This window comes from Camelus dromedarius, chromosome 1, assembly GCF_036321535.1.
Source record: "Camelus dromedarius isolate mCamDro1 chromosome 1, mCamDro1.pat, whole genome shotgun sequence".
Classification (NCBI taxonomy): domain Eukaryota; kingdom Metazoa; phylum Chordata; class Mammalia; order Artiodactyla; family Camelidae; genus Camelus; species Camelus dromedarius.
This window is the reverse complement of record NC_087436.1, coordinates 36,550,913-36,574,129: the sequence shown is the minus strand read 5'-3', so window position 1 is coordinate 36,574,129 and position 23,217 is coordinate 36,550,913. Positions and strand designations below refer to the sequence as shown.

General features: G+C 32.5%; 1 protein-coding gene across 1 annotated transcript in view; it reads left to right on the top strand.

The window, feature by feature from the left end:
* Positions 1–22,836, top strand: part of ADAD1 (adenosine deaminase domain containing 1) — a 32,004-nt gene extending 9,168 nt beyond the window's left edge. The window contains exons 5-10 of the mRNA XM_010985552.3: positions 2,896–3,021; positions 8,865–8,988; positions 10,674–10,844; positions 11,823–12,052; positions 18,271–18,508; positions 22,643–22,836. Coding sequence (XP_010983854.2) covers positions 2,896–3,021; positions 8,865–8,988; positions 10,674–10,844; positions 11,823–12,052; positions 18,271–18,508; positions 22,643–22,787 — 1,034 coding nt within the window. The 3' untranslated portion in view covers positions 22,788–22,836. The remainder of the gene's footprint in view (positions 1–2,895; positions 3,022–8,864; positions 8,989–10,673; positions 10,845–11,822; positions 12,053–18,270; positions 18,509–22,642) is intronic.
* The last annotated feature ends 381 nt before the right edge of the window (positions 22,837–23,217 follow it).

Here is a 23,217-nt window from a genome sequence, read left to right as displayed (position 1 = left end):
CTTTGTCTTTTTCAGGTCTGAGGATTAGAATTTGAAAACACTTTTATACCTATTCCAGCTTGGTTTTCCATTGTCTTTCTGAGACACAGAAAGGCTGTGTACGTTTGTGTGCTTGTTTGGATTAAAAGGACCAGACCAGGGAAAATAGGCACATTCAAAAGGCAAAATCTCCAAATAGTTAAATATAGTCACTTGATCTAACAGTCACAGGAATTGAGGAACGGAAGGACAGTGAATAATCAGTCTAATAGCAGTGGATATGGGAAGGGGCTCTAGTCTTTCTTTTCAACCTCTGTGGACGTTTTTAATAAATAGTGGGATCGAATCCCATGTCAGTGATTGGCAAGTAATTTAGATTACTGTTACCCTGAGAAAACATCAATCTGTGAGGAAGAAAGAATATGTGGTTCACAATATGTTTAAAGAAGTACTATGTTTAAAAAGTCAGGTTTGGTAGGCTCAGGTAAGGAGTTAAAAAGTTAAAAACTGACAGTTTTCTGTTAGTCAGAAAAAGGAGAGCAAGAATTCTTCAGGCTATGGGTAAACACAGGAGTTGGATGTTACCGATTTGAAGACAGAAAGATTTAAGACTCAAGAAAATCTCCTGAACAGCTCCTTTGGGGCCAGTTATGGAGGGTATCACTATTTCACAGCCTGTCTACTTTGCCTTATTTTTACTGGACTGTGTCTTCACTTAATATAGCGATGTTTTGGCTCTGAAGATAGGTTCAGGTTACTCCTGATACTAAAGATCACTTGAAATTAGCAACTTGAAATCAAAGAGATGGTGTTAATTAGCATTATATATGTGGTATTTTCTGTCTCATTCTTCACTTCCAGTTATTTGTGAGAACATTTTATTTCCTCAGCAGCCAGCACGTATATATAGGAAAAATGGTATTGCACTTACTTGTTATTCCTTCACATGCGTGCTAATAAGAGATAGATATAATAACTAAAATTTGATTATATTCACAATATTCATTACTTCCTTCAACACCAAATTTTAGGTCAAAAGATATATCATGATGGATGCTGTTAACTTTCAGATGTTTTTTATGATATTCAAGTACAACCTTTTTAATATACAGCAAAACATTTTCTTGTCACACACGTAATCTTGTTCTGTCAGTACTAATTGCAGTGTATTTTTCTGTTCTGTGTCATTACACAAAATAATTGCTGACTCTGCTATCTATATAGAACATGATTAAATAAATTATAGTTCATTCATTCTGTTGAGCCATGAAGAAGAAGGAGGTAACACTAATAACTACCCTTGAATGATGCCCAAGACCAAGTAAATACAAAAAGTGGGTTTTAGCAAGCCCCAGTTTTTATTTTTTAAAGTGATATATATTATTTATTTGTTTATGTTGTTGTTTATCAGAATATCCAGATTGGTAATAGTGGTTGCATTTGGAGAGGGAAACTTCAGAATACATATCTCTTGTATTGCTGTTTCAATGAAAAAAAGTTTAATTTTAAAATATCAGTAAACAAATTGCTTCTCCTGTATTGTAAGTTTTGGTAATAAGCAGAGCCAAGTTTTTGATTACTTCTTATTCATATTTTTACTACATGAACACAAAAAACTAATTTTTATACCACATGTTTATGGTTTTACCAATTTAAGTGAAACACATGCCAGCATGCAATTATAGTAATAATTTACACCTTCACATTGTATGCTTTGTGATTAGATAAAAGGATATAGCCAGTAGTTCTTTCTTCTTTCCCTCAGTTTCATTTTGTATTTATGTTTGTGATGTTCTTTCACTCTTTTTGATACTGTGACTTTACCTGTTTTTGCCAAGAAGAGAGCATTAATGATATTAACAAAGAAACATTCCAGTTTGACAAATAATAAACAAAAATATGTAGGTGGCCTATGAAATGAATTATATTAGCTGAGACTACTAATGTTAAATTTTTGTCATTTGTGTGCCTCTTTAATGTAATTATTAAGCAGATACAAAGGATTTCTGTGAAAACTATAGTTAATTATACACTTCATATGTATATGCAATGCATGAGAGCAAAGCTGTTTCATTACTTTTTTCCTCTGAAGATAAGATGGACTGAGAACAGTTTGATAGACTACTTAGCAACCATCATGCAACATCAGGAACTATCAGTGGTTTAGTAAACAGCTCAACTTTGAGAAATACTATATTAAGTGATTCTGTAACTTCTCATTCTCTAGAGTAATGGTTCTTCCTTAGGAATACGCAGGCATACACACACAAAGCAACAGATGGCCAAGGCACTCTCTCAGAACCTCAAGATCTGTCATACTAAAAAAAAAAAAATCCATGAGTAACTTTTGAGGTATATTTTTTTGGTTATAACTTCTATGGTAATCCTAATTACTTAAAACTATCTCCTGTCAAAGTTTGGAATGTTTTTTAGTGGGAACATGGAACTATATCAAGAGTGTAAGTGCTTAGTTCTTTTCAGCAGTTCTCAGTGGGGCAAATACTAAGTGCTTTGCAGTGGTTCTCAGTGGGGCACATACTAAGGGGTATATTTTGATTGTCAAAATAATTAGAAAAGACTGCTGGCATTCATTGAGATGTTGCTTGTCCAGCAGTGTGAGACAGTTTTATATAACAGAGAATTGTCTTGTGTCGTGTATGACTTTTTAATATTTCATCAAATATAAATTAGTAATCTCCTAATATGTAATACTTAACACGTCTTTTTACAAGAAGCTATCCAAAAAGCTCAGTAAGAGTGGAACACTTTAAAATCTCAGTCAAGACATGAATTATAAATTTTCTTACATATCTCTATAAATTATTAACCCATTCAGTCAAAACGTAAAAGAAATAATAGTGGGCCTCTGGGAGAAAGCACAGTGTTCTTCAAATTCATTTGATTTTTTTTTTCTAGAAGGGAGACATATTCAGTTTGCAAAGATTTCACAGATTGTTAAAGAAACATTTAATCAACTAATTTCTAATCATTCAGAATATCTGAAATGTAGCAACTCATTAGCTGCTTTTATAATTGAAAGAGGTAAGTGAGTATTTGGGATGTGTTTGTAAGAAAACTATTAAATAATTTAATGATCTGAACTATACTATAGTAATATTTTTATTAACTATCTTTGCTCCTGTTGAAAATGGTCCTGCATTGATTTTAAGTGGCCTTTTCTAGTAGGTGTGGGTCATTAAACACAAAGATTATCAAAGGTAGGAATTAAGTATTCTAATCAGGAACCAATAGAGAACTGCAGAATAATAAAATGCATAACATTTTAAACAATAACTGTGTTGGAATCACTACCAACCTGAAGCTATTGAGAAGACCTCTATAAAAAGTAACTTTTTTTTCATTTTCAAGTAAGAAAATATTAAAATATGAAAAGTCATAAATCTCTGGTTTTCCTTGAATATTATGATGTGATTCCAGTTACATTTTATCTTCTGTTTATCCTAATAGATAAATAGATCTAATGATCAAGAAATCATAATGCATTTTTATATGCATTTCTGATATAGATGATATACAGATAATTTGATACTTGATTCCTATTCTTAAGGATTTTTTGTGACCTATGTGGGAAGAGAAGATATCTATGATTGTTCAAGAGTCAGCCTTAGCTTGAGATCATGGAGTATATGATACCTGCCTCTGTGCTTTTTTGTTCTTTCTCAAGATCGCTTTGGCTATTTGGGGTTTTGTATGTGTGTGTTTGTATACAAACTGTATGTTTATTTGTTCCAGTTCTGTGAAAAATGCTGTTGATATTTTGGTAGGGATTGTATTGACTCTGTAGATTGCCTTGGGTAGTATGATCATTTTAAGACTATTCTTCCAATCCATGAGCATGGAATATATCTTTCCATCTATTTATTTGTTGTCATCTTCAATTCTTTTATCAATGTCTTATAGTTATCTAAGTATAAGTATTTTACCTTCTTGGTTAGATTTATTCCTGTGTATTTTTTTCTTTCTAATGCAATTTTAAATGGGATTGCTTTTTAAACTTGTTTTTCTGATAGTTCATTATTAGTGTATAGAAGTGCAACAGATTTCTGGATATTCTGCATCATGCAAACTTCACTGAGTTCATTTATTAGTTGTAATAGTTTTTTAATGGAGTCTAGGGATTTCTGTATATAGCATGTCATCTACAAACAGTGGCAGTTTTACTTCTTCCTATCCAGTTTGTATTCCTTTTATTTCTTTTTCTTGTCTGATTGCGTGGCTAGGACTTCCAATACTGTGTTGAATAAAAGTGGTGATGGTGGGTATCCTTGTCTTGTTCCTGGTATAAAAGGAAATGTTTTCAGCTCTTCAATGTTGAGTATGATGTTGTCTGTGGATTTCTCATATATGGCCTTTATTATCTTGAGGTATGTTCCTTCTATAGCCAGTTAAGAGTTTTTTTTTCATCATAAATGGATGTTGAATTTTGCCAAAAGCTTTTTCTGCATCTAATGTGATGATCGTATGATTTTTAGTTTTCAATTTGGTAATGTGGTGTACCACATTGATTTGTGGATATTAAACCATCCTAGCATCCCTAGGATAAATCCCACTTGATCATGGTATATGATCCTTCTTTTCGTGTATTGTTGAATTTGGTTTGCTAATATTTTTATTGAAGATTTTTTTTTGCATCTATGTTCTTCAGTGAGATTGGTCTGTAATTTTCTTTTTCTGTGGTGTCTTTGTCTGGTTTTGGTATCAGGGTAATTCTGGCCTTGTAGAGTAAGTTTGGAAGTGATCCCTCCTTTTCAGTTTTTTGAAATAGTTTGAGGAGAATAGATATTGACTCTTCTCTAAATGTTTGATAGAATTCATCTGTGAAGCCATCTGGTCCTGGAGTTTTGTTTGTTGAGAGTTTTTAAATTACTTACTCAATTTCTGTTCATATTTTCTATTTCTTCCAGGTTAGTCTTGAGAGATTGTACCTTTGTAGGAATTTATCTAATTCTTATTGGCTGTACATTTCATTGGCATATAATTGTTCTTAGTAATCTCTTATGATCCTTTGTATTTCTGTGGTATCAGTTCGTCTCCTTTTTCATTTCTGCTTTTATTTATATGGGCCCTATCTCTTTTTCATGATGTATCTGGCTAAAGGTTTATCAATTTTGTTTATCTTTTCAAAGAACCAACCCTTAGTTTCATTGATTTTTTTCTGGCTTTTTTGTTGTTGTCTCTATTTCATTTATTTCTGCTCTGATCTTTACTAGTTTCTTTTCTTCTAACTTTAGGTTGTGTTTATTCTTATTTTTCTAGTTCCTTTAGGTGTAGGATTAAATGATTTATTTGAGATTTTTCTTGTTTAATGAACTAGACTTGTATTGCTTTAATTTCCTTCTTACATCTGCTTTTGCTTTGTCCCAGAGATTTTGGTTCATTGTGCTTGCATTTTTATTTGTGTCCAGATTTTTTTTTAATTTCCTCTTTGGTTTCTGCAATGATCCATTGATTATTCAGTAGCATGTTGTTTAGACTTCATATGTTTATGGTTTTTGCTTTTTTTCTCTTGTAATTGATTTCCACTTTCATAGCATTATGGTCAGAAAAGATGTTTTATATGAATTCAGTCTTGTAAATTTATTGAAACTGATTTTGTGGCAGAGCATATGATCTGTCCTGGAGAATGTTCCACATGCACTTGAAAAGAATGTGTATTCTACTATTTTGGATGAAATGTTCCATATGTCTGTTAATTCCATCTGGTCTGGTGTGTCATCTGAGACCAGTGTTTCCTAATTTTATGTCTGCATAGTCTGACCATTGATATTAGTGTGCTGTTTAAGTCTCCTACTGTTACCGTATTATTGTCAGTTTTTCCCTTTATGTTTAGTAATATTTGCTTTATGTATCTAGGTGCTCCTATACTAGGTGCTTTACATTCATAATTGTTATATATTCTTTCCGGATTGATCCCTTTATCATCACATAGAGTCCTTTATTGTCTCTTGTTATTGTCTTTTTCTTAAAGTCTATTTTGTCTGATAATAAGTGTTGCTACCCCATCTTTATTGATAGTATTCTTGGTTGTAGGTTTTTTTCTTTCACTACTTTGAATATATTGTGCCACTCCCTTCTGGCCTGCAAAGTTTCTGCTGAAAAGTCAGCTGAAAGTCTTATAGGAGTTCCCTTGTATGTAACTAGTTGCTTTTCTCTTTTTGCTGTTTACTTCCTTCATCTTTAACATTGTATTTTTAATTTTAACATGTTGATTTGGGCCTCTTTGTGTTCATCGTATTGGTTTCCTATGAGCTTCCTGGACCTGGATTTCTGTTTTCTTCCCCAGGTTGGGAAATTTTTCAGCTATTATTTCTTCAGATAAGTTCTCTGCCCCTTTATCTCTTCTCCTGGGATCCCTATAATGTAAATCTTAGTATGTTTGATGTTTCAGAGATGTCTTAAACTATCCTCACTTTTTTTTAATTCTTTTTTTTTCTCTTTAGCTTGGGTGATTTCTGCTACTTTGTCTTCCAGATTGCTGATTCATTCTTTTGTACTAACTAATCTACTGTTGATTTTTTTCTAGTGTATTTTTTTTTTCAGTTATTGTATTCCTTAGCTCTGTTTGGTGGTTCTTTATATTTTCTACCTCTGCTGAAATTCATACTGTGTTCATCCATTCATCTCTTATTTTTGGTGAGCATCTTTATGATCATTATTTTAAACTCTTTATCAGGTAGATTTATTATCTCTACTTCATTTAGTTCTTTTTTTGAGGTTATGTCTTGTTCCATCGTTTGGAATGTAATTCTCTATATCCTCATACTGTCCAATTCTCTGTGTTTATTTCTATGTGGTAGATAGTTCAGTTACATTCCCCTCTCTTGCAGAAGTAGCCTTACGTAGGAGACATCCTAGGGGACCCAGAAACACATTCTTCTCTGGTCATCAGGGCTATATGCTTTAGGGGTAACCTCCATATTTAGTATCTGTGTGCCCTTCTGTTGTGGTCTGGCTAACTACTCTGGGCATGCTAGTAGGCAGGGCTGGCTCTCAGCCCAGTTGGCTGTAAGGCCATGCCCCATGTAGTGGCTGTGGGCCCAGTGGAGGACAGGGTAGGATTCCCTGCCATTTCTTCTTACATCTGATGAATGTTTTTTTCTTTTGGTTATCCTTTTTCTTGCACTATCAAATTCTTGTATCTGCCTGAAATGTTGCAGTTTGAGTTACAAAGAAAGAAGCTGGGCCCTTGGCTACACTATTGCCTGTTATAACTCAGAACTTAATCACCATTCCAGAACTTATACTGACACTATATAATTTCATTTTACCACCCCATCCCCCAAACCCCATATTGGAACAGCTACATTAGAGGTAATAGAACTTTTTTAATTTTTCATGTCTAATCCTAATCCTCCAGTTTTCTTTATCTCAGTAAATGGCATCCACTCAGTTGCTAAAAATCTTAAGTCATCCATTATTTAACCCTTTCCCTCACATCTTACAGTTCATCTTCAAGTCCTGTTTATTATATCCCCGAACTCTAACTCAGATATGATCATTTTTTCCCCATTAAATCATCATTTGAGTCTTAAGTCATTGTCTCTTACCTAAACTACTGAAACAAGTCCCCTAATTCAGCTTCTTGGACCCTACAAAAAGCAATCTCCACTTAGAGTGGTGACCTTTAAATGTAACACAATATGATTTTTGCTTCAATAGCTTCACCATAGCTCTTGGGTGAAATCCACAAACTCCTTCACGAGGTTTGTAATACCTCTTTCTCTAACCTCATCTTATGCCTTTCCCTTCACTCGCCTTTACTGGAACAGCTACCCTGGTCTTTCTTTGCCCAAAGTCTGCACAAGCTATTTCTTTTGACTGGAATACCCTTTACCTCATTCCTCATGCTGCTCACTCTTCACTGAAACTTAAAATTCAGTTTCATAGGACGGGGTTCTGCAGCTAGTCTATCTGAGGTAATCTTTCCTCCTGTCATTCTTTAAATTAGCCCTGTATTTGTTTTTCTCCAAAGTTCTTACCACAATTTGTGGTTTGTTTAGTCTTTTTCTTCTCTCCTTTTTAGAAGCTTCACGAGGGCATGTCTTGCTTAATTTATTCCTAGCATCTACTTCAGTGCCTGGTGTTTGCTAGGACCTCAACAATTTTTATTGAATGAATGGAAGTCCTTTCTTAGATAGTTGCAAGTGTGGGAGTGAACTTTGAAAGACTAAGAATAGACATTTTCTGAAATCATCAACAGGGAGGAAAGCATAGAAGGAGATAGTTGTTCAGAGGAGAATATTTAGAGGAAAAAAGCAATGATGTAGTGACAAGGATATAGAAAAGCCACCTAGTTAGGATGTGAAAGGAAAACAGAACTATATCTTCTGAGCATAGAGTTTCAAAGACATCTCTAATGGAGCATAGCAGAAGGTAAAGGAGCAAAACTACTAGAAAAAGCATAAGGTGCTAGTTTCTTCCAAAGAGCTGTCTCAGTAGAACAGAGAAAGAAACTATAATTTGCTTTGTAGAAAGTTTGAGTGGATTAAGAAAAAATTAGAGACATTATATATAGATAATTCATTTAAGACCAAAGTAGAATGACAAGTGAGGTCTCAGCCAGCAAAATAAATCTAGATGCAGAAGAAACAGATCTATATTTGTAAACTAGTGATGTCTGGTGATTCTACTGATTATAGTAAAAAATGTAGATAAAGTATAATATAAAACAAACATCTGCCTTTTAAACAGATGTTATTGAAGTATTTTTAAAATTTTACTTCTTAGAAAACTCTCAATCTCTTACTTGAAATTGTGTAATTATTTTTCCATCATTTTGGTGAATATGGTAAAGATAGAGGTGGAGATTGAACATAGGGAAGAGAGGTCAAAATAACCTGCTACTATTAACGTTTTCCTTTCAGCTGGACACCACGAAGTTGTAGCTATAGGCACAGGTGAATATAATTACAGTCAGTGCATTAAACCAAATGGAAGAGTGTTGCACGATACTCATGCTGTTGTTACAGCAAGGAGATCTCTCCTTAGGTAAAGTAACAGATACATTTAATATCATCAAATATTAATGCTCTTATTCGAAAGTAGTCACATAAGTCTTTTTTTACAAGTGGAATTTTACTAATCATTGAACCAAGGATGTGACAGTCTCTTACTTATCCAAGCCATCTGATTATTTCCATGACATTTTTGGAAACCTTATAGTAATTGCAATGTCTAGTCTGTGAATTTTAGTGGCTTCTATTATCAAGAGTTTATAAACTCAGTTTTAAGTGTACTACAACCTTTTTTAAAGATAAGAATACTGTCTTTATTACTGATTAAAGTACTTGGAGAGTATAGCTGTAGATCTGGACCAAGAAATTCACCCTGAATTAGTCATACTTACCTAAAGGCAGAAATCAGTGGGTCTGTACAAAGTTTACCATATAACAAAGTGTTGATAAAGTATTCTTTAGGCTGACAGATCTCAAAGAGAAAAGCGCTGAGGTAAGCATGCATAGTATATTTTTACAAACTTACCAGTCATTCCGTTCTTTGTAAGAGGCATTAAGTAGCAGAAGTAGAGAGAGAAACCAGGAATGTTACTCTTTGGAAGTCCCTTCCTATAAAAACGTGGAAAAGTGGGAAAGAAGTATTACTTTGTACAGTATTTACCAGCTTTTGGTTCTCTTAAGTCATTGAACTTACTTTTTTTAGAATCCTTTTTAATTGAATTTTTCAAATAGCCACAAGTGAGAATCAGTTAATTCCAGAATTCAGTTACCAGCATTCTGATACCAATCCAATGATCATATCCAATTATTAGCATAGTTATTGGGATTTTGTTTTTGTTTAATCTGTGCTTCTTCACTTTTTGTTGATGGTGTTCTCTTTGCTCAAGTATTTAAAAACAAATTTAGACATATTTTATCTGAAAAACTTAAGCGTATATTCTCTAATAATAAGGAAAGAATTCTGTAATCTTTAAAGGAAAGCTTTTGGGAAGCCCATGAAAGTTATTATGCAGCATCTTGTCCTCCCATCCCCCTTGGTGCTTACTGAATTATTTGACCTCTTTAAAGCTACCTCTTTTGTAAGTCTTTTCTTCCCATGCCTGGCACTGTTATATATGCTGGTGCTTAATTTTTTATTATGTATTTCTGATGGTAGGATTAAAATCATGATTTTTTGAATAAGTAAAAATAATATTTGTCCTCCGATTTGATTAGTAGTCTTTCAGGAAATCTGTTTCACTTCTTAATACTGCGGACTTTATTATATTATTCCTATGCTCTTGTGTTTTTGTCAGAACCATTAAGTAGCAGAAACCACAGTTACTCTTTGCCTGTTTTGTCAGGGAAAGGAAAATAGAAGTAAAGCAGGAAATTGACACTTTACCTAGGAGGCTGGGAAAGAGCTGAGAAAGAAGGAAGGAGTCAGTAGAGAAATGCATCTTTTGCAGGAAATGATAGCTGAGGACTTTAATATGAAATGAGGGTGGAGTGGTAGTTTAAGAATGATGCCTTAAGGTAGGACACAGGGCAGACTGGGCTCTAGTTGAAGACTTCTTAAGGGATTTAATTCTTCATTAAGTAAGGGTGACATCATTTTAGAAGTTCTTATCAATATCAAAACTTTTGACTTACAAGGACATTACTCATGACATATGAATATAATGTTTAAGATACTTCTAAATTTTCTTACTCAATAAAGTTACATCTCATTTATTTTAGGTACTTTTATAGACAACTTCTACTCTTCTACAGCAAAAATCCTGCTATGATGGAAAAATCAGTATTTTGTACAGAACCAGCTTCTAATCTACTCACTCTCAAGCAGAATATCAACATTTACCTCTACATGAACCAGTTGCCTAAAGGATCAGCCCAGATTAAGTCACAATTGTAAGTTTTATGGAAGCTGTATTTGAAAGCAACTAGAATGGGCATATCATACATTCTGAATCCATATAGCAAAAGAACAAGTAAATTCAGATCTTTCCATATACTACCTCCAGGCTTGAGATACTATGTGTATGCTTCAAGTGGCCACAGATTCTCCCTCCCCTGTACTCAATCTAATCTGTTACTACTACTAAAATATACCACGTAGTTGACCACTTTCTCTTCTATGCTATTGAAAATCTACTTTTTTCTAGTTGTAAGTCTTTATAAACTTTAGGGAGTATGGATTTATACACTCTTCACATACTAACACAGGAGTTAGGGATTGCATTCTATTATTCTGGTTGATCTGTGGCCATAACTTGATTGCCTTGTTGAAGGCAACTGTCATCAATTAGCATGAAATCTGGACAACACAGACAAGCTCAAAAAGGAAGTAAAATTCACTTCAAGTTCAACATCTAGAGATAACCATGGTTTTATAGTTTGTTAAAAATCCTTCCAGTAACACCTTTTGAAAACAAGGGCAATGAGTGTTCCTATAGAGAAACTTCAAGAAAAATAATTTTAGATTTTATTGTCTTAACATTTTATTGGACATGAATCTTGAATACAAATTGTCAGTTTTCTTTTTTTTCCCTCATTTTGTAGTTTTTAAAATTTTTCACATGGAGAAAGGAAATAACTCAAAAACTATGGTAGGGACAAAACTAGGTTTTCATTTGATTTTAAGGGACATGAAGAATGGCAATAATATGAAGTTTGTCCTTGCCAGAGGCTCTAAATGTGGTTGATTTCTGTTTCGTTTTAATCGTGTAGAACCAAGTCACTCCATTCTACCTTGCTTTGGGTTTGCACCTATTTCTGTTACTGGAATTAAATGTACACTGACGAGTTAAATAAGAGAACATGCAGATTTTACCTTGGTGATTTTACCTTGTTTTTTTTAAAGAAAGAAACTTTCTTTTCTTTCTCTAGGCGTCTTACTCCACACTCTATATCTGCATTTGAAGCCAATGAAGAACTGAGTCTCCATGTGGCTGTTGAAGGCAAAATTTATCTGACTGTCTACTGTCCTGCAGATGTTGTTAATAGAATAAGCAGTATGTCCTCAAGTGACAAATTGACAAGGTGGGAAGTGCTTGGTGTACAGGGAGCTTTGCTGAGTCACTTCATACAGCCAGTTTATATCAACAGTATACTTGTTGGTGAGTGGGATTTCAGTATCTCTTGGCTTCTTTCACTAAATGGTTGCACTATATTTTATTTATCAGTGTAAAATTAGAGTTTGCATACATGAAGCTTTATTTAAGGTAAAAATTTTTTGTTGAGGTTTTCATTTCATGGTAACTTGTAATCACCTTCATATAATATGACTTTTGTCATCTTGTCAGGAGACCAAGAATTAATATTTTAAGTTATTAGGCAATTAGATTTATACTATCTTGAACTTAAACTTGCATTTGTGCAATATTCAGTTCTCCCCCTTCTTTTGAAAAATGTTTCCTTAAACTTCCCAAATTTAAAAGCTTATGTTTAGTTATGCTGAAATAAGAAAAACACTAAATGTGCCTCTTTTGTTTTTTTCCTACTTTTATGCGTCTATCATACATTTGGTTATGATTTTGATCCTTTAAGTAACTAGAACACAAATAACGTGAATTCATAATTTACTACTTTGGTAGGGGTTGTTATGGGATGTATTCATATTTGAATGGTTTTCCAGAGATTATCTCATTGATAGACATTTTTGGCGCTCATTTCTATAGTTTTCACAAAGCCCTAAGAGTTTTAAAGCTTTAGTTACCCTTGGGAAGCAACTTAAATACTACCATTACTTGGCTTTACTTTCCTTACTGTTAATTTTTGGTAATGATTGCACATGTATAAGCTTTAGATCCTCACATGAGTAAAATTTTTGTTTTTAGAAAGTGCTATTTCTTTTATTTCTTTCTTGTTTTTTTCTTCCTATATTTTACACCTTTTACACCCATTTCTTTAGGAATTCTCCTACAGACTTATTTTTTTCAGTTTTATATATATATACATATATATATATGTATATATATATATATGTATATATATATAAAGACTGTATTTTCTTGCCATTTCTATTTGGTTTGGCTTTAATAAATTTTAAAAAGGAAATAGCAATTTTTTTCTACTATTAAACTTATTTTCTTTATTTAGGAAATCTGTTACTTCGTTCGCAATTCAAAAGATTCAGAAGGATATTCAGTGAAAAATCTTCCTTCCATCCTGGTGTCCCAGGCACTCATTTTACCTCTATGGCATCCATGCTAGTTTCTTGTTTTTCTTTCCATAGATAGTTTATGCTTAAAAACGTAAATGCATACTTTTTAAAAAAATTTTTACACCAGTGGGATTATACAATTCATACTTTCCTGCATCTTGCTATTTTCAGTTAACAGTGTATCTTGGAAATTTTTCCATATGAGTATATGAAGAATTTTTTCATTATTATTCATAGTTCTCTGTATGATATATATAAATGTATTATGATTTATTTAACCAGTTGTGGATTGATGCAACTTTAGATTGTTTCTAATCTTTTGCAGCTACCAAAATGTTACAGTGGATGACCTTTTTATTTTACATTTGTTATTCACACAGATAAAATATACCTATAAGATGAATTCCTAGAAGTAGAATTATAGGTCAAAGATGTATGCATTTGCAATTTTGAAAAATGTTACCAGATTGCCTTCCAAATCATATTCCCCATATGAGAATGCCTGTTTGCTCACACCCTAAAAAGTGGTTATTTCTAACTTTTTCCAAATATATATTCTTGTAGATGATTTATTTCTTAGATTTAATTTGGATACCAAATTATTCATAATGATGTTTTTTAGTCAGTTCAGATACTCTCTCAGACACTTCAAACTTTTCTTAGTCTTCTTTAGGAAAGGCTATTTTTGTTCTTGATAAGTGTCTTTAAACTATCTAAGAAATGTCTTTGCATCCTCTAGAGTCACAACTTTGATGAGCAAGGCTTTCTTCGACTTTTGTGAAGAAAGATATTTTACAGTTTATCGTTTGTATAACATAACTCCACACTGTATTTAGTTTTTCAAAAGGATGGAGTCTTAAATAGATTCATTTAAAATGATTTAGTATTTAGTGGTTTGGATGGAGGTTTAAAAATTAGATCTCATCATTTTGACTTCCATCTTGCACCTAGCAATAGGAACACCAGGTAGTAATAAAAATACTGTAAGACCTTGTAAAATTGTTTGAGTTCTCTTTCTTTGCATTTGTGGGACATATCTAAAATTAATTGTTATTCTGTCTGGCATAACCTAAACAATTTTAGTGTTTATTAAAAATGCAGATTTCTTGACCCCCTTAAGATCTCTACTGTATGTCTGGAGGGTAGCCCCAGATTTTTAAGAGTACCACCATGTGATTCTGATACAGATGATGTGAATGACTCACTTTGAGATGTACTCAAATTGTAAAAGTGTGATATGTACAGCTAAGAGAATCTTAAGAGTTCATTGAACTTTATTAGTCATCTATTACAGCTTCTCACTTACTATACAAACTCTTTTTGTACCATTTCTTATAGAAGATCATTAAACCCTAGTTTACAAAGATCCAGGAATGTGGAGTATAGGATTTAAAGGCAATTCATTCCATTAATTGGATAGCTCCAATTGTTTTTAAAAATTCCTCTATTTAGAATTGAAATTTGCTTCCCTTTAATTCTAAACTAAATGACAACACTTGTTATTTGATGATAATGACCTTGTCCCCTTTTAAGTCTTATGAAATCTTTTGCAGTTCTTTATTTTGATTCTTAAAAACCCGTGTTAGTTTAATAGATCAGTTACAAATGGGGAGAGTATTATACTTTAAGACTTCACTTAGCTTTTCAAAAAAGTTGTGGAAACTGCAGATGTTCTCAGATGTTCATTCTGTCATTTTATGATAGTAGTCTTTTTCTTTTTTAAGGAAAAAAGTCTTAAGCTTACATGTAAAAAGTCACTATTATTTGAATAGAAAATAATCCAGAGTAACCTGGAAAAAACTCACTTTGCTAAGATATTAAAAAGCTGGATTTGAATTATTTTCAAGCTTTTTAAGGTATATTTACAAATTTGCTATCCTGTTAAGATAAAATTATCTGAAAAAATACTTCAAGAATGTTTATCCAGAGGTAGTTCCATTCAGGAGTCCTTTTTATATGCTGATTTGAATTGTACAATTGGATCGTAGAGAATCCTAAATACTGATTCCCTCCTAGTGAAGGGCTCTATTTTAAACACAGTTCATGGACTTTTAAGAAGCATATGATAACCTTAGAGATTCTGTTATTCATTTCTTTTTTTTTTCCAGATCAGTAATAGGAGGTTTTAGAATGTTATTAAAATACATGCCCAAAATCATTAGTTTGCCTATTGGCATAACCTGGACTCAGCCTTCATAACTTCTCATGCTTCTGCCTTTAGTATTAAATTGTGCTCTGACAACTTTGTCTGAGCTAGCCAATGACTAGAATCTCACCCTTTTGTCTGTTAAACTTGACAGTCTTGAAAGGCAGGTGCTTTTGCACACTCATCTTGGTCTGGTTTGTACTGGAAGTCAGTAGATGTTTCCTGGATAAATGCTTTGAGTCAGCATGTTTTATTTTTGAAAGTGCTTTTATTTTTCTTCTTAATACTAATTCTGCTGCCTAGAATACTTGAAAAATAAAATTTAACTATTATTCTTTAGTCTTGTTGCACTTTAGGATCACCTGGGAATCTTTTAAAATAATATGGGAATGGCATTGATACTAATATCCCAATCCATAGTGATTTTAATATGCATCCGGGATAATTTCTGCTGTCTGATAATCTAATCTTTTATATTCGTTTTACATCGGGTGTTTATTGAGCCACCTAGTATATGCTAGATGGTGTGCATTACATAACTCTCAGGGACACCATTCACATAAAATATAGAGTGAGCATTAAGAATAAAGACAAGATGTTTCTTGCTTTTATATCTTCTCCTATCTAGACATCAGTTGTGTTTCACAGGAGCGTGATGTGTTTTCTCCAGATGTTCTGTAATATATGGGTGATGGTGTTAAAGTGCAGTTGTCTCAGACTAAATATGATGTTTCAGATGTGATATGACAAGTACATAGTTTTATAATAACATTGTATACTTTGATTTAGACATTGTATTTTTATTAATGCAGCCTTAGTTTGTATGAGCACACCTTGAAGATATTGTGGGTTCGATTTCAGACCACCACAATAAAATGAATATCACAATAAAATGAGGCACACAAATTTTTTGGTTTCTCAGTGCATAGAAAATTTATGTTTACACTATACCATAGTCTGTTAAGTATGCAGTAGCATTATGTCTAAAAAAGTAGTTTGTTGCTAAAAAATGCTAACCATCATCTGACAACACAGGGTTGCCACAAACCTTCAATTTGTAAAAACCATAATACCTGCAAGGCTCAATAAAGCAAAATGTAGTAAATTGAGGAATGCCTGCGTTATCTGTTTCAACAACTGTTTCTGTTGACTTAAGTTAACTTATGGTAGACTAAGCTTCTGAGATCTTTTCTGCATGAAAAGCTCACAGGTCATATTTGCTATAGTCTTTGATAATATTTAACCTTTAATGTTAATCTTTGAGCTTGATGTTATTATTTCAAATCATTTTAGATGAATCAAATCAAAATTTCACAATTATATGACATAGTTTTATAGAGGTGTATTTGTCCAGGAACAAGATTTGATTATATTCAAGATATAATCAAAATCATACCTCAGATATAGTTAATAATTAAAGCATACATATATAATTAGAAAAAGTAAAATTTCTAATAAAATATTAATTTACATGCCTTTTTCTATTAAATTAGCTTTTATACCATCACATTAAAATATATAGGTGAAACAGTTTGATGTTTAAGGAATCCTAATGTGGAGTTTCACTGGTAGGTTTTTTTTCTCTTTTCCTAAATATGATCTTGCTATTTTAGGCACCGCCAGCGTCATTATCTTATTACAGTTTGTCTTAGTCTGTTTGGGCTACTCCGAAAAAAAATATCATACACTGGGTGGATTAAACAATAAGCATTTATTTCTCACAGGATCAAGGCACTGACAGATTCAGTGTCTGTTGAGGGCCTGCTTTTTTTTAATTCATAGATGACTGTCTTCTCAGTGTGTCCTCATATGGTGGAAGGGGTTAGAGTCTCTTTTATCATACAGGCATCAGTCCCATTCATGACAGGTACAACCCTCATGATTTAATCGCCTCCAAATACCATCACATTGAGGATTAGGTTTCAACGTATGAATTTTGTGGGGACACATTTAGTCTATAGTACAGTGTGTATAATACATAACATTTTCTTTCATATCCATGTCTTGTGTTAATTATAGATACAATGACTATTCCACAGACTTTATTTCTCCCTAGCTTTTTTTTTTGTATCTAAGTATATCTTAACTAGCCTTCGTCATTACCTCTTAATTTGGAACATTCAAAGGAGTGCTTAGAAAAAGAATGTTGAAAACAACTCATGTTCTTTTTACGTCATTTTCTAGTCCCCAAATAAGTATAAACAATTTAAGCCCAGGAGCCATCTCAACAATTACAGTGATGAGAAAACAAAACTTTGTGTGAAATACGACTAGTGATATGTAAAGATTCACTTGTGAGAACTTCAGAGCCTCTAAGGAGGAAAAGAGATTTGCTTTGGAAATAGGAATGACTGTCCCCTAACTTCTACCTTAAGTTTGATGCAGCCTATTATTTTATGGTAATGACACTGCATCTTTTGGAGCTCTCTTCTTCAACAGTTAGTTAACTGAGAACTCAGAGCTTATGGCATTGGTCTCAATTTTAACCAGAAATGGTCATTCTTTAAATTAATTTGTGTCATGAAACAGGAACGTTGTGGTACTGAAACAGGAACGTTGTGGTACTGAAACAGTTGTAATCTATGGCTCTCAGATGTGGAAAAATAACTACTTTCACCGTCTATTTCTCAACCATATATATCTGCTACATTATGTGCTGGCTTCATGCTGTAATCTCAGAAATCAAGACAGAATGAGCCAGTTCTCTCTGGCAGAACCCTGTTAAAGTACCAATTTGTTTCTAGTCAGCTCTGGCTTTTTGCTTTTCTTCACTGGAATGTCAATATATTGTTTTCTGTAGAATATTGTTTTTTGAATTGAAATTCTGACTGTTACTACTTGTACTGGTTCTGGCAAAAAAAAAGTCTAGAATTAGCTCCTAAGAGAGTAGAAGTAGGAAAGAGAAGGTTGTGAAATACAGGATAGAGAAATGACCTGTTTACAGTTACTTATTAATTTATATTCTTTTTAGGGTCTAGTCTTTTGATACTGAACTTCTAAGTATTTATCTTGTTTTTGCTTTGTAGGTGATGGGAATTGCAGTGATACAAGAGGCTTAGAGATTGCTCTAAAGCAACGTGTTGATGATGCACTCACTTCAAAACTTCCTATGTTTTACTTGGTCAACAAACCTCATATTAGTTTAGTACCTTCTGCATATCCACTTCAAACAAACTTGGAATATAAATTCCTGAGTCTAAATTGGGCACAAGGAGACATTTCTTTAGAAATTGTGGATGGCCTAAGTGGGAAGATCACTGAAAGGTTAGCATTACTAACTTCTTTAAAAATTACATATTACTTAAGCAAAAGAATATATTTTAATATAGTTTTTAAAAACTATTTCAACTTTTTGGATATAGTTTTTTGAATTCTGAATAATAATAGTTACTGAGTGTAACCATGTTGCAGGCATTGTACTAAATTAAAAACTTTTTTTCCTGATGAGGAGACAGACCTGGAGAAATGACATGACTTACTGCAGTTACACAGTGAGTGGTGGAGCCAGCATGCAAAATTGCTCTCCACAGCCTTTGTTTCTCTAGTTATTATTAGCATTAAAATTATTCAATGTATATAAAACTCCAGTGTTTTTAAAAATTCAGTTTTTCCTGCTGAATCTGAATGTCTTGATTTAGGGTTTAGAAAGTTGTATTTTGACAACTTTCTCAAGTATTATTTATGCACACCTAAGTGTGAGAAGTATTGTACTGTGTTATTCTGCCTTATAAAAATCCTGTAGGTTAGGTGGTATTGTTCTTTTACAGATAAATAAACTGATATTCAAGCAAGGCTGAATATCTTGCCTAACGTCACTCAGTTTATTTAAGTGACACAGCTAGGATTCTGATGTGGACATTTTATTTCCAAAGACTTTGTTCTTATCCATAATACATTATACCTTTTAGACATTTCTTTTTAATATCCCTGACACTGATTATCAGGTGAAACTAAAACCCTTCTTTTAGTGTGAACATATTTATAATGGGGTAATGAATAATGTTAAAAGCTTAAATGCCTGAATTTGCTTTCTTTATGAAAGATGGATTTAAATTAAGACCACATATAAATGTATTTTGATATGAACTTAGTTGAGCATACTATTAAGTATTTCAGCTAGGATGAATTATACTATTTATGCTTTGAATCAGCATAAAGAAGTGTTATCTCTGTTAGTAATGGACTACACACAATCAAAGAAAAAGATCTTCTATGAAAGACATTAAAAAACTTTACTGAAAACATAAGATAATAGTATAACACAGATGAAATTAATGTAAAATGAGCTTAACTCATTTATTGCAAATAAATGCTTGCCAAGTGATTGCAAACACAAAAAAAAGCAGATATGATCTAATTACTCAACAAGGTGTAATTCATCCCCAAAGCATTTCATAAGGCAGAAAACACTTCTGCAGTATAATTCACAAGGAAGAACGGTTATGAGTAACTATGCAACAACTCATGTAGTATCAACATTCATAAAGCAGAAATTACAGAAAGCAAAAGGAAAAATATGAACACACTATTAGTTGAGACAGTAATTCACCTCTTTCAGTTCATGGTAGATTGAGCAGACAAAACAATAAGCAAGAATATAGCAGTCTTAAATAACAATAGGATAGATCTGATTGATTTCTTCAAAACTTCGTGTCATAAAAATATAAAATACACCTGCTTTTCAAAAACCTGCAGAACATTAACAAAAATTGGCTATGTGTTAGGCCACAAAGACAATCTCAAATTCTAAAAAGTAGAAGTGATATAGACAATATTCTCTAATTGTGATGCAATAAAACTATAAATAACAAAATCAGAATACTGGATACTTATTTCACTGGGAAAAAATGTTTCCTAACTTTTGGTTCAAAGAGAAAATATAAAATGAAGCCACAGAATATTTAGAAAACAAGGGTATTTAATGTGTTACATTTCAGAACTTACAGATATATAGCTAAAGCAAAGCTGAATGGAAAAGCCAATTCTTTAGCTTGGCTTATGGTAATAAACAGAATGAAGAGATTTATAAAACTACAAATGTAAATTAAAGAGCTAGGTAGAAAACTGAAGTTAGAAATAATCATTTAAAAAAACTGATTCTGTGAAAAAAAAAAAACCACTAGCTAATCTCATATAAAATAACAAGGGAGTAGTTACAGAAAAAATTAAAAGAAATCATAAGAAACTTCTTTGCTCATCCATGCATATATATTTGAAAATCTGGATGAAATGCATAAACATCTAGGAAAAAATTATTTCTAAAATTGATACAGAAAAGGAGAAAAAAACTAACATTATTTTCTTGAGAAAGAAAAAGATGCCCTCCCTCTTTTCCAAAGAAAGCACTATTCTGAGGTGGTTCAGAGGAATTTTATAAACCTTTAAATAGCAGAAATTTCCAATGCTGTCTAAAAAGATGGAAAGCATTCAAATGCTTTTGTAAAGCAAGTGTATCATTGATACTTAAACTCTGTAGAAGATTGCTGCCCCCAACCACAAAAGCTATAGACCAAACTCAATTTTATGTCAAGCAAAATTGCTAAATAAAATATCAGAAAGCAGAACTTTAAAATAATATGTTTTATACAACAATACCAAGTGGCATTTTTTTCTGGAAATGTGAGAATAATAACATAATAAAAAATACCAGATTAGAAACTCTTGTTAAATTGTCATTAATTGATCTAGGGGAAAACACCATATATTCAGCTCTATAAATTCTAAGAAGGCCTATAGTACAGCTATGCAACTATTTTAGGTAAAGATACTCTATAAAAAAGTAAAAGATATTTTTGTTAATGGTAAAATGTATCTTTTTTTTAATTGAAGTATACTCAGTTTACAATGTGTCAATTTCTGGTGTACAGCATGATAGTTCAGTCATACATATACATACATACATTTGTTTTCGTATTCTTTTTCATTATAGGTTACTACAATATATTGACTATAGTTCCCTGTGCTGTACAGTAGAAACTTGTTTATCTATTTAAAACGTATCTTTACTAGTCCAAAAGTGTCATCATGATTAATGATGAAACCACAGAGTCATTTCTACTAACATCTGAAACAAGATATGATTGTTTACTGTTATTGCTGTCATTTAACATTTTATTTAATGCATTTGAACAAGAGAAATAAATGAGATATAAAATATTGGAAAGGAGGTTGTAAAATTACAACTCTTTGCATACAGTACCATTTTATACTTGAAAAGTCCAAGAGAATCATCTGAAAAACCACCACAAAAAAAAAGATATCAAGGTGGAAAATTAGTATAGAAAGATCAGTACATTTTATTAACATGAGTGTATGTTAACTATTGCTGCTTATGAACTATCTCAAAACTTGGTGGCTTAAAAGAAGAACCATTTACTGCTGCTCACAATACCTTAGGTCAACTGAACTGGATTTAATTGGGCTCTCCCATGTGTCTGGGGTAAGCTCTAGGTCAACTGAACAGCATCCTGGCTGATCTGGTCCATGTGTTCTCTCATCTTTAGTACACCGATCTCATACGGCTCACATGGCAGAGGAAAGGGTCTTAAAAGAATGAGAACACAAAGCCTCTTGAGACCCAGGGTTGGAACTGGTACATTGTCTATTCTGTTCAACAAAACAAGTCACAAAGCCAGCCCAAATTCTTGGGGGAGGGGAATCAACCACAGTTACAGATGGAAGAATCTGAGAAGATACATTGTAAAGACCATGGAGACAGGGAGGAACAAAAGATTTTGGCAAATTTTGTAATCTATCACAAGAACAACTAAGAAGATATAATGAAGGAAAAGAGTTAAATAGCAAGAAAGCTCATGATCTGTGGACCCACTTTTGTTAGAAACAAAAATATATATCCACATGCACATATATACACACACATACATATATGGAGGGTAGTGAGGTAAGTGTGCATATTTTACTTTTTTATTGAGTTAAAATTTATATACAGTTAAATGCACTGTACAATTTCATGAGTTGTGATATACGTATATATCTGTGTACCCCATCTGTATATAACCATTATCCCAGTCAAAATATAGGACATTTTCATCATCTCAGAAAATATTTCTATGCCCTCGTCTAGTCAATCCCTGGTAGAACCAGTGTTTTACTTTGGATCACCATAGATTAATTTTGCCTCAAACAATAGAAATGTTCCAGATATCCATCTTCTGCTTTACTTTTTAATGTAATACTCTGATAACTTAAATTGTAATTTTATTAAAAACTAGCTTCAGAAAGTAAAGATTCAGAATAATTTTATGTAAAAAAATGTGCTATATGCATGCATATAATTGAGAAAAATATTGTAGATTCTATGTTGATTTTAATCCTTGCAATTGCCAACATAAATTTTTGAATAATAATTAGTAAATATTTCATTCCTTTCTACCTTAGTTCTCCATTTAAAAGTGGTACGTCAATGGCAAGTCGGCTTTGTAAGGCTGCAATGTTAAGTCGATTTAACCTGCTTGCCAAAGAAGCTAAAAAAGAAGATTTACTTGAAGCCAGTACATATCATGGAGCTAAGGTAAGTCTTTAAAGGAATAAAGTTGATCATTGAAATAAAAAATTAAGACAATAATAATGTGGTAATTTGATGATGATGATAAATAGCAAAAGTTGTGGAATAGTACACGAAAATAAGATATTGCCATGTAGTGGTAAAATTAATTTTTAAATGAATATGCCAGAAATTGGATATGTAAATAAATACTGCCACCTAAAGTAGCTACCTCAGTATGGTATGTACTTACTTTGACAATATTGCTCAAAACCTTCTGTCATACCTAGAGAAATAAAATGGTAATAAAATTTCTCCTGTGTATGATGTTAAATATGCTAACTATTGAATTTAAATATTCTAAAATAATGTGTTACTATATTTATATAAATTAATTTGCCTATCACAAAATTGTGAAACACCTTTGATTTCAGCATGTAATTTGGGCTTGATAAGTGATGTAGATATA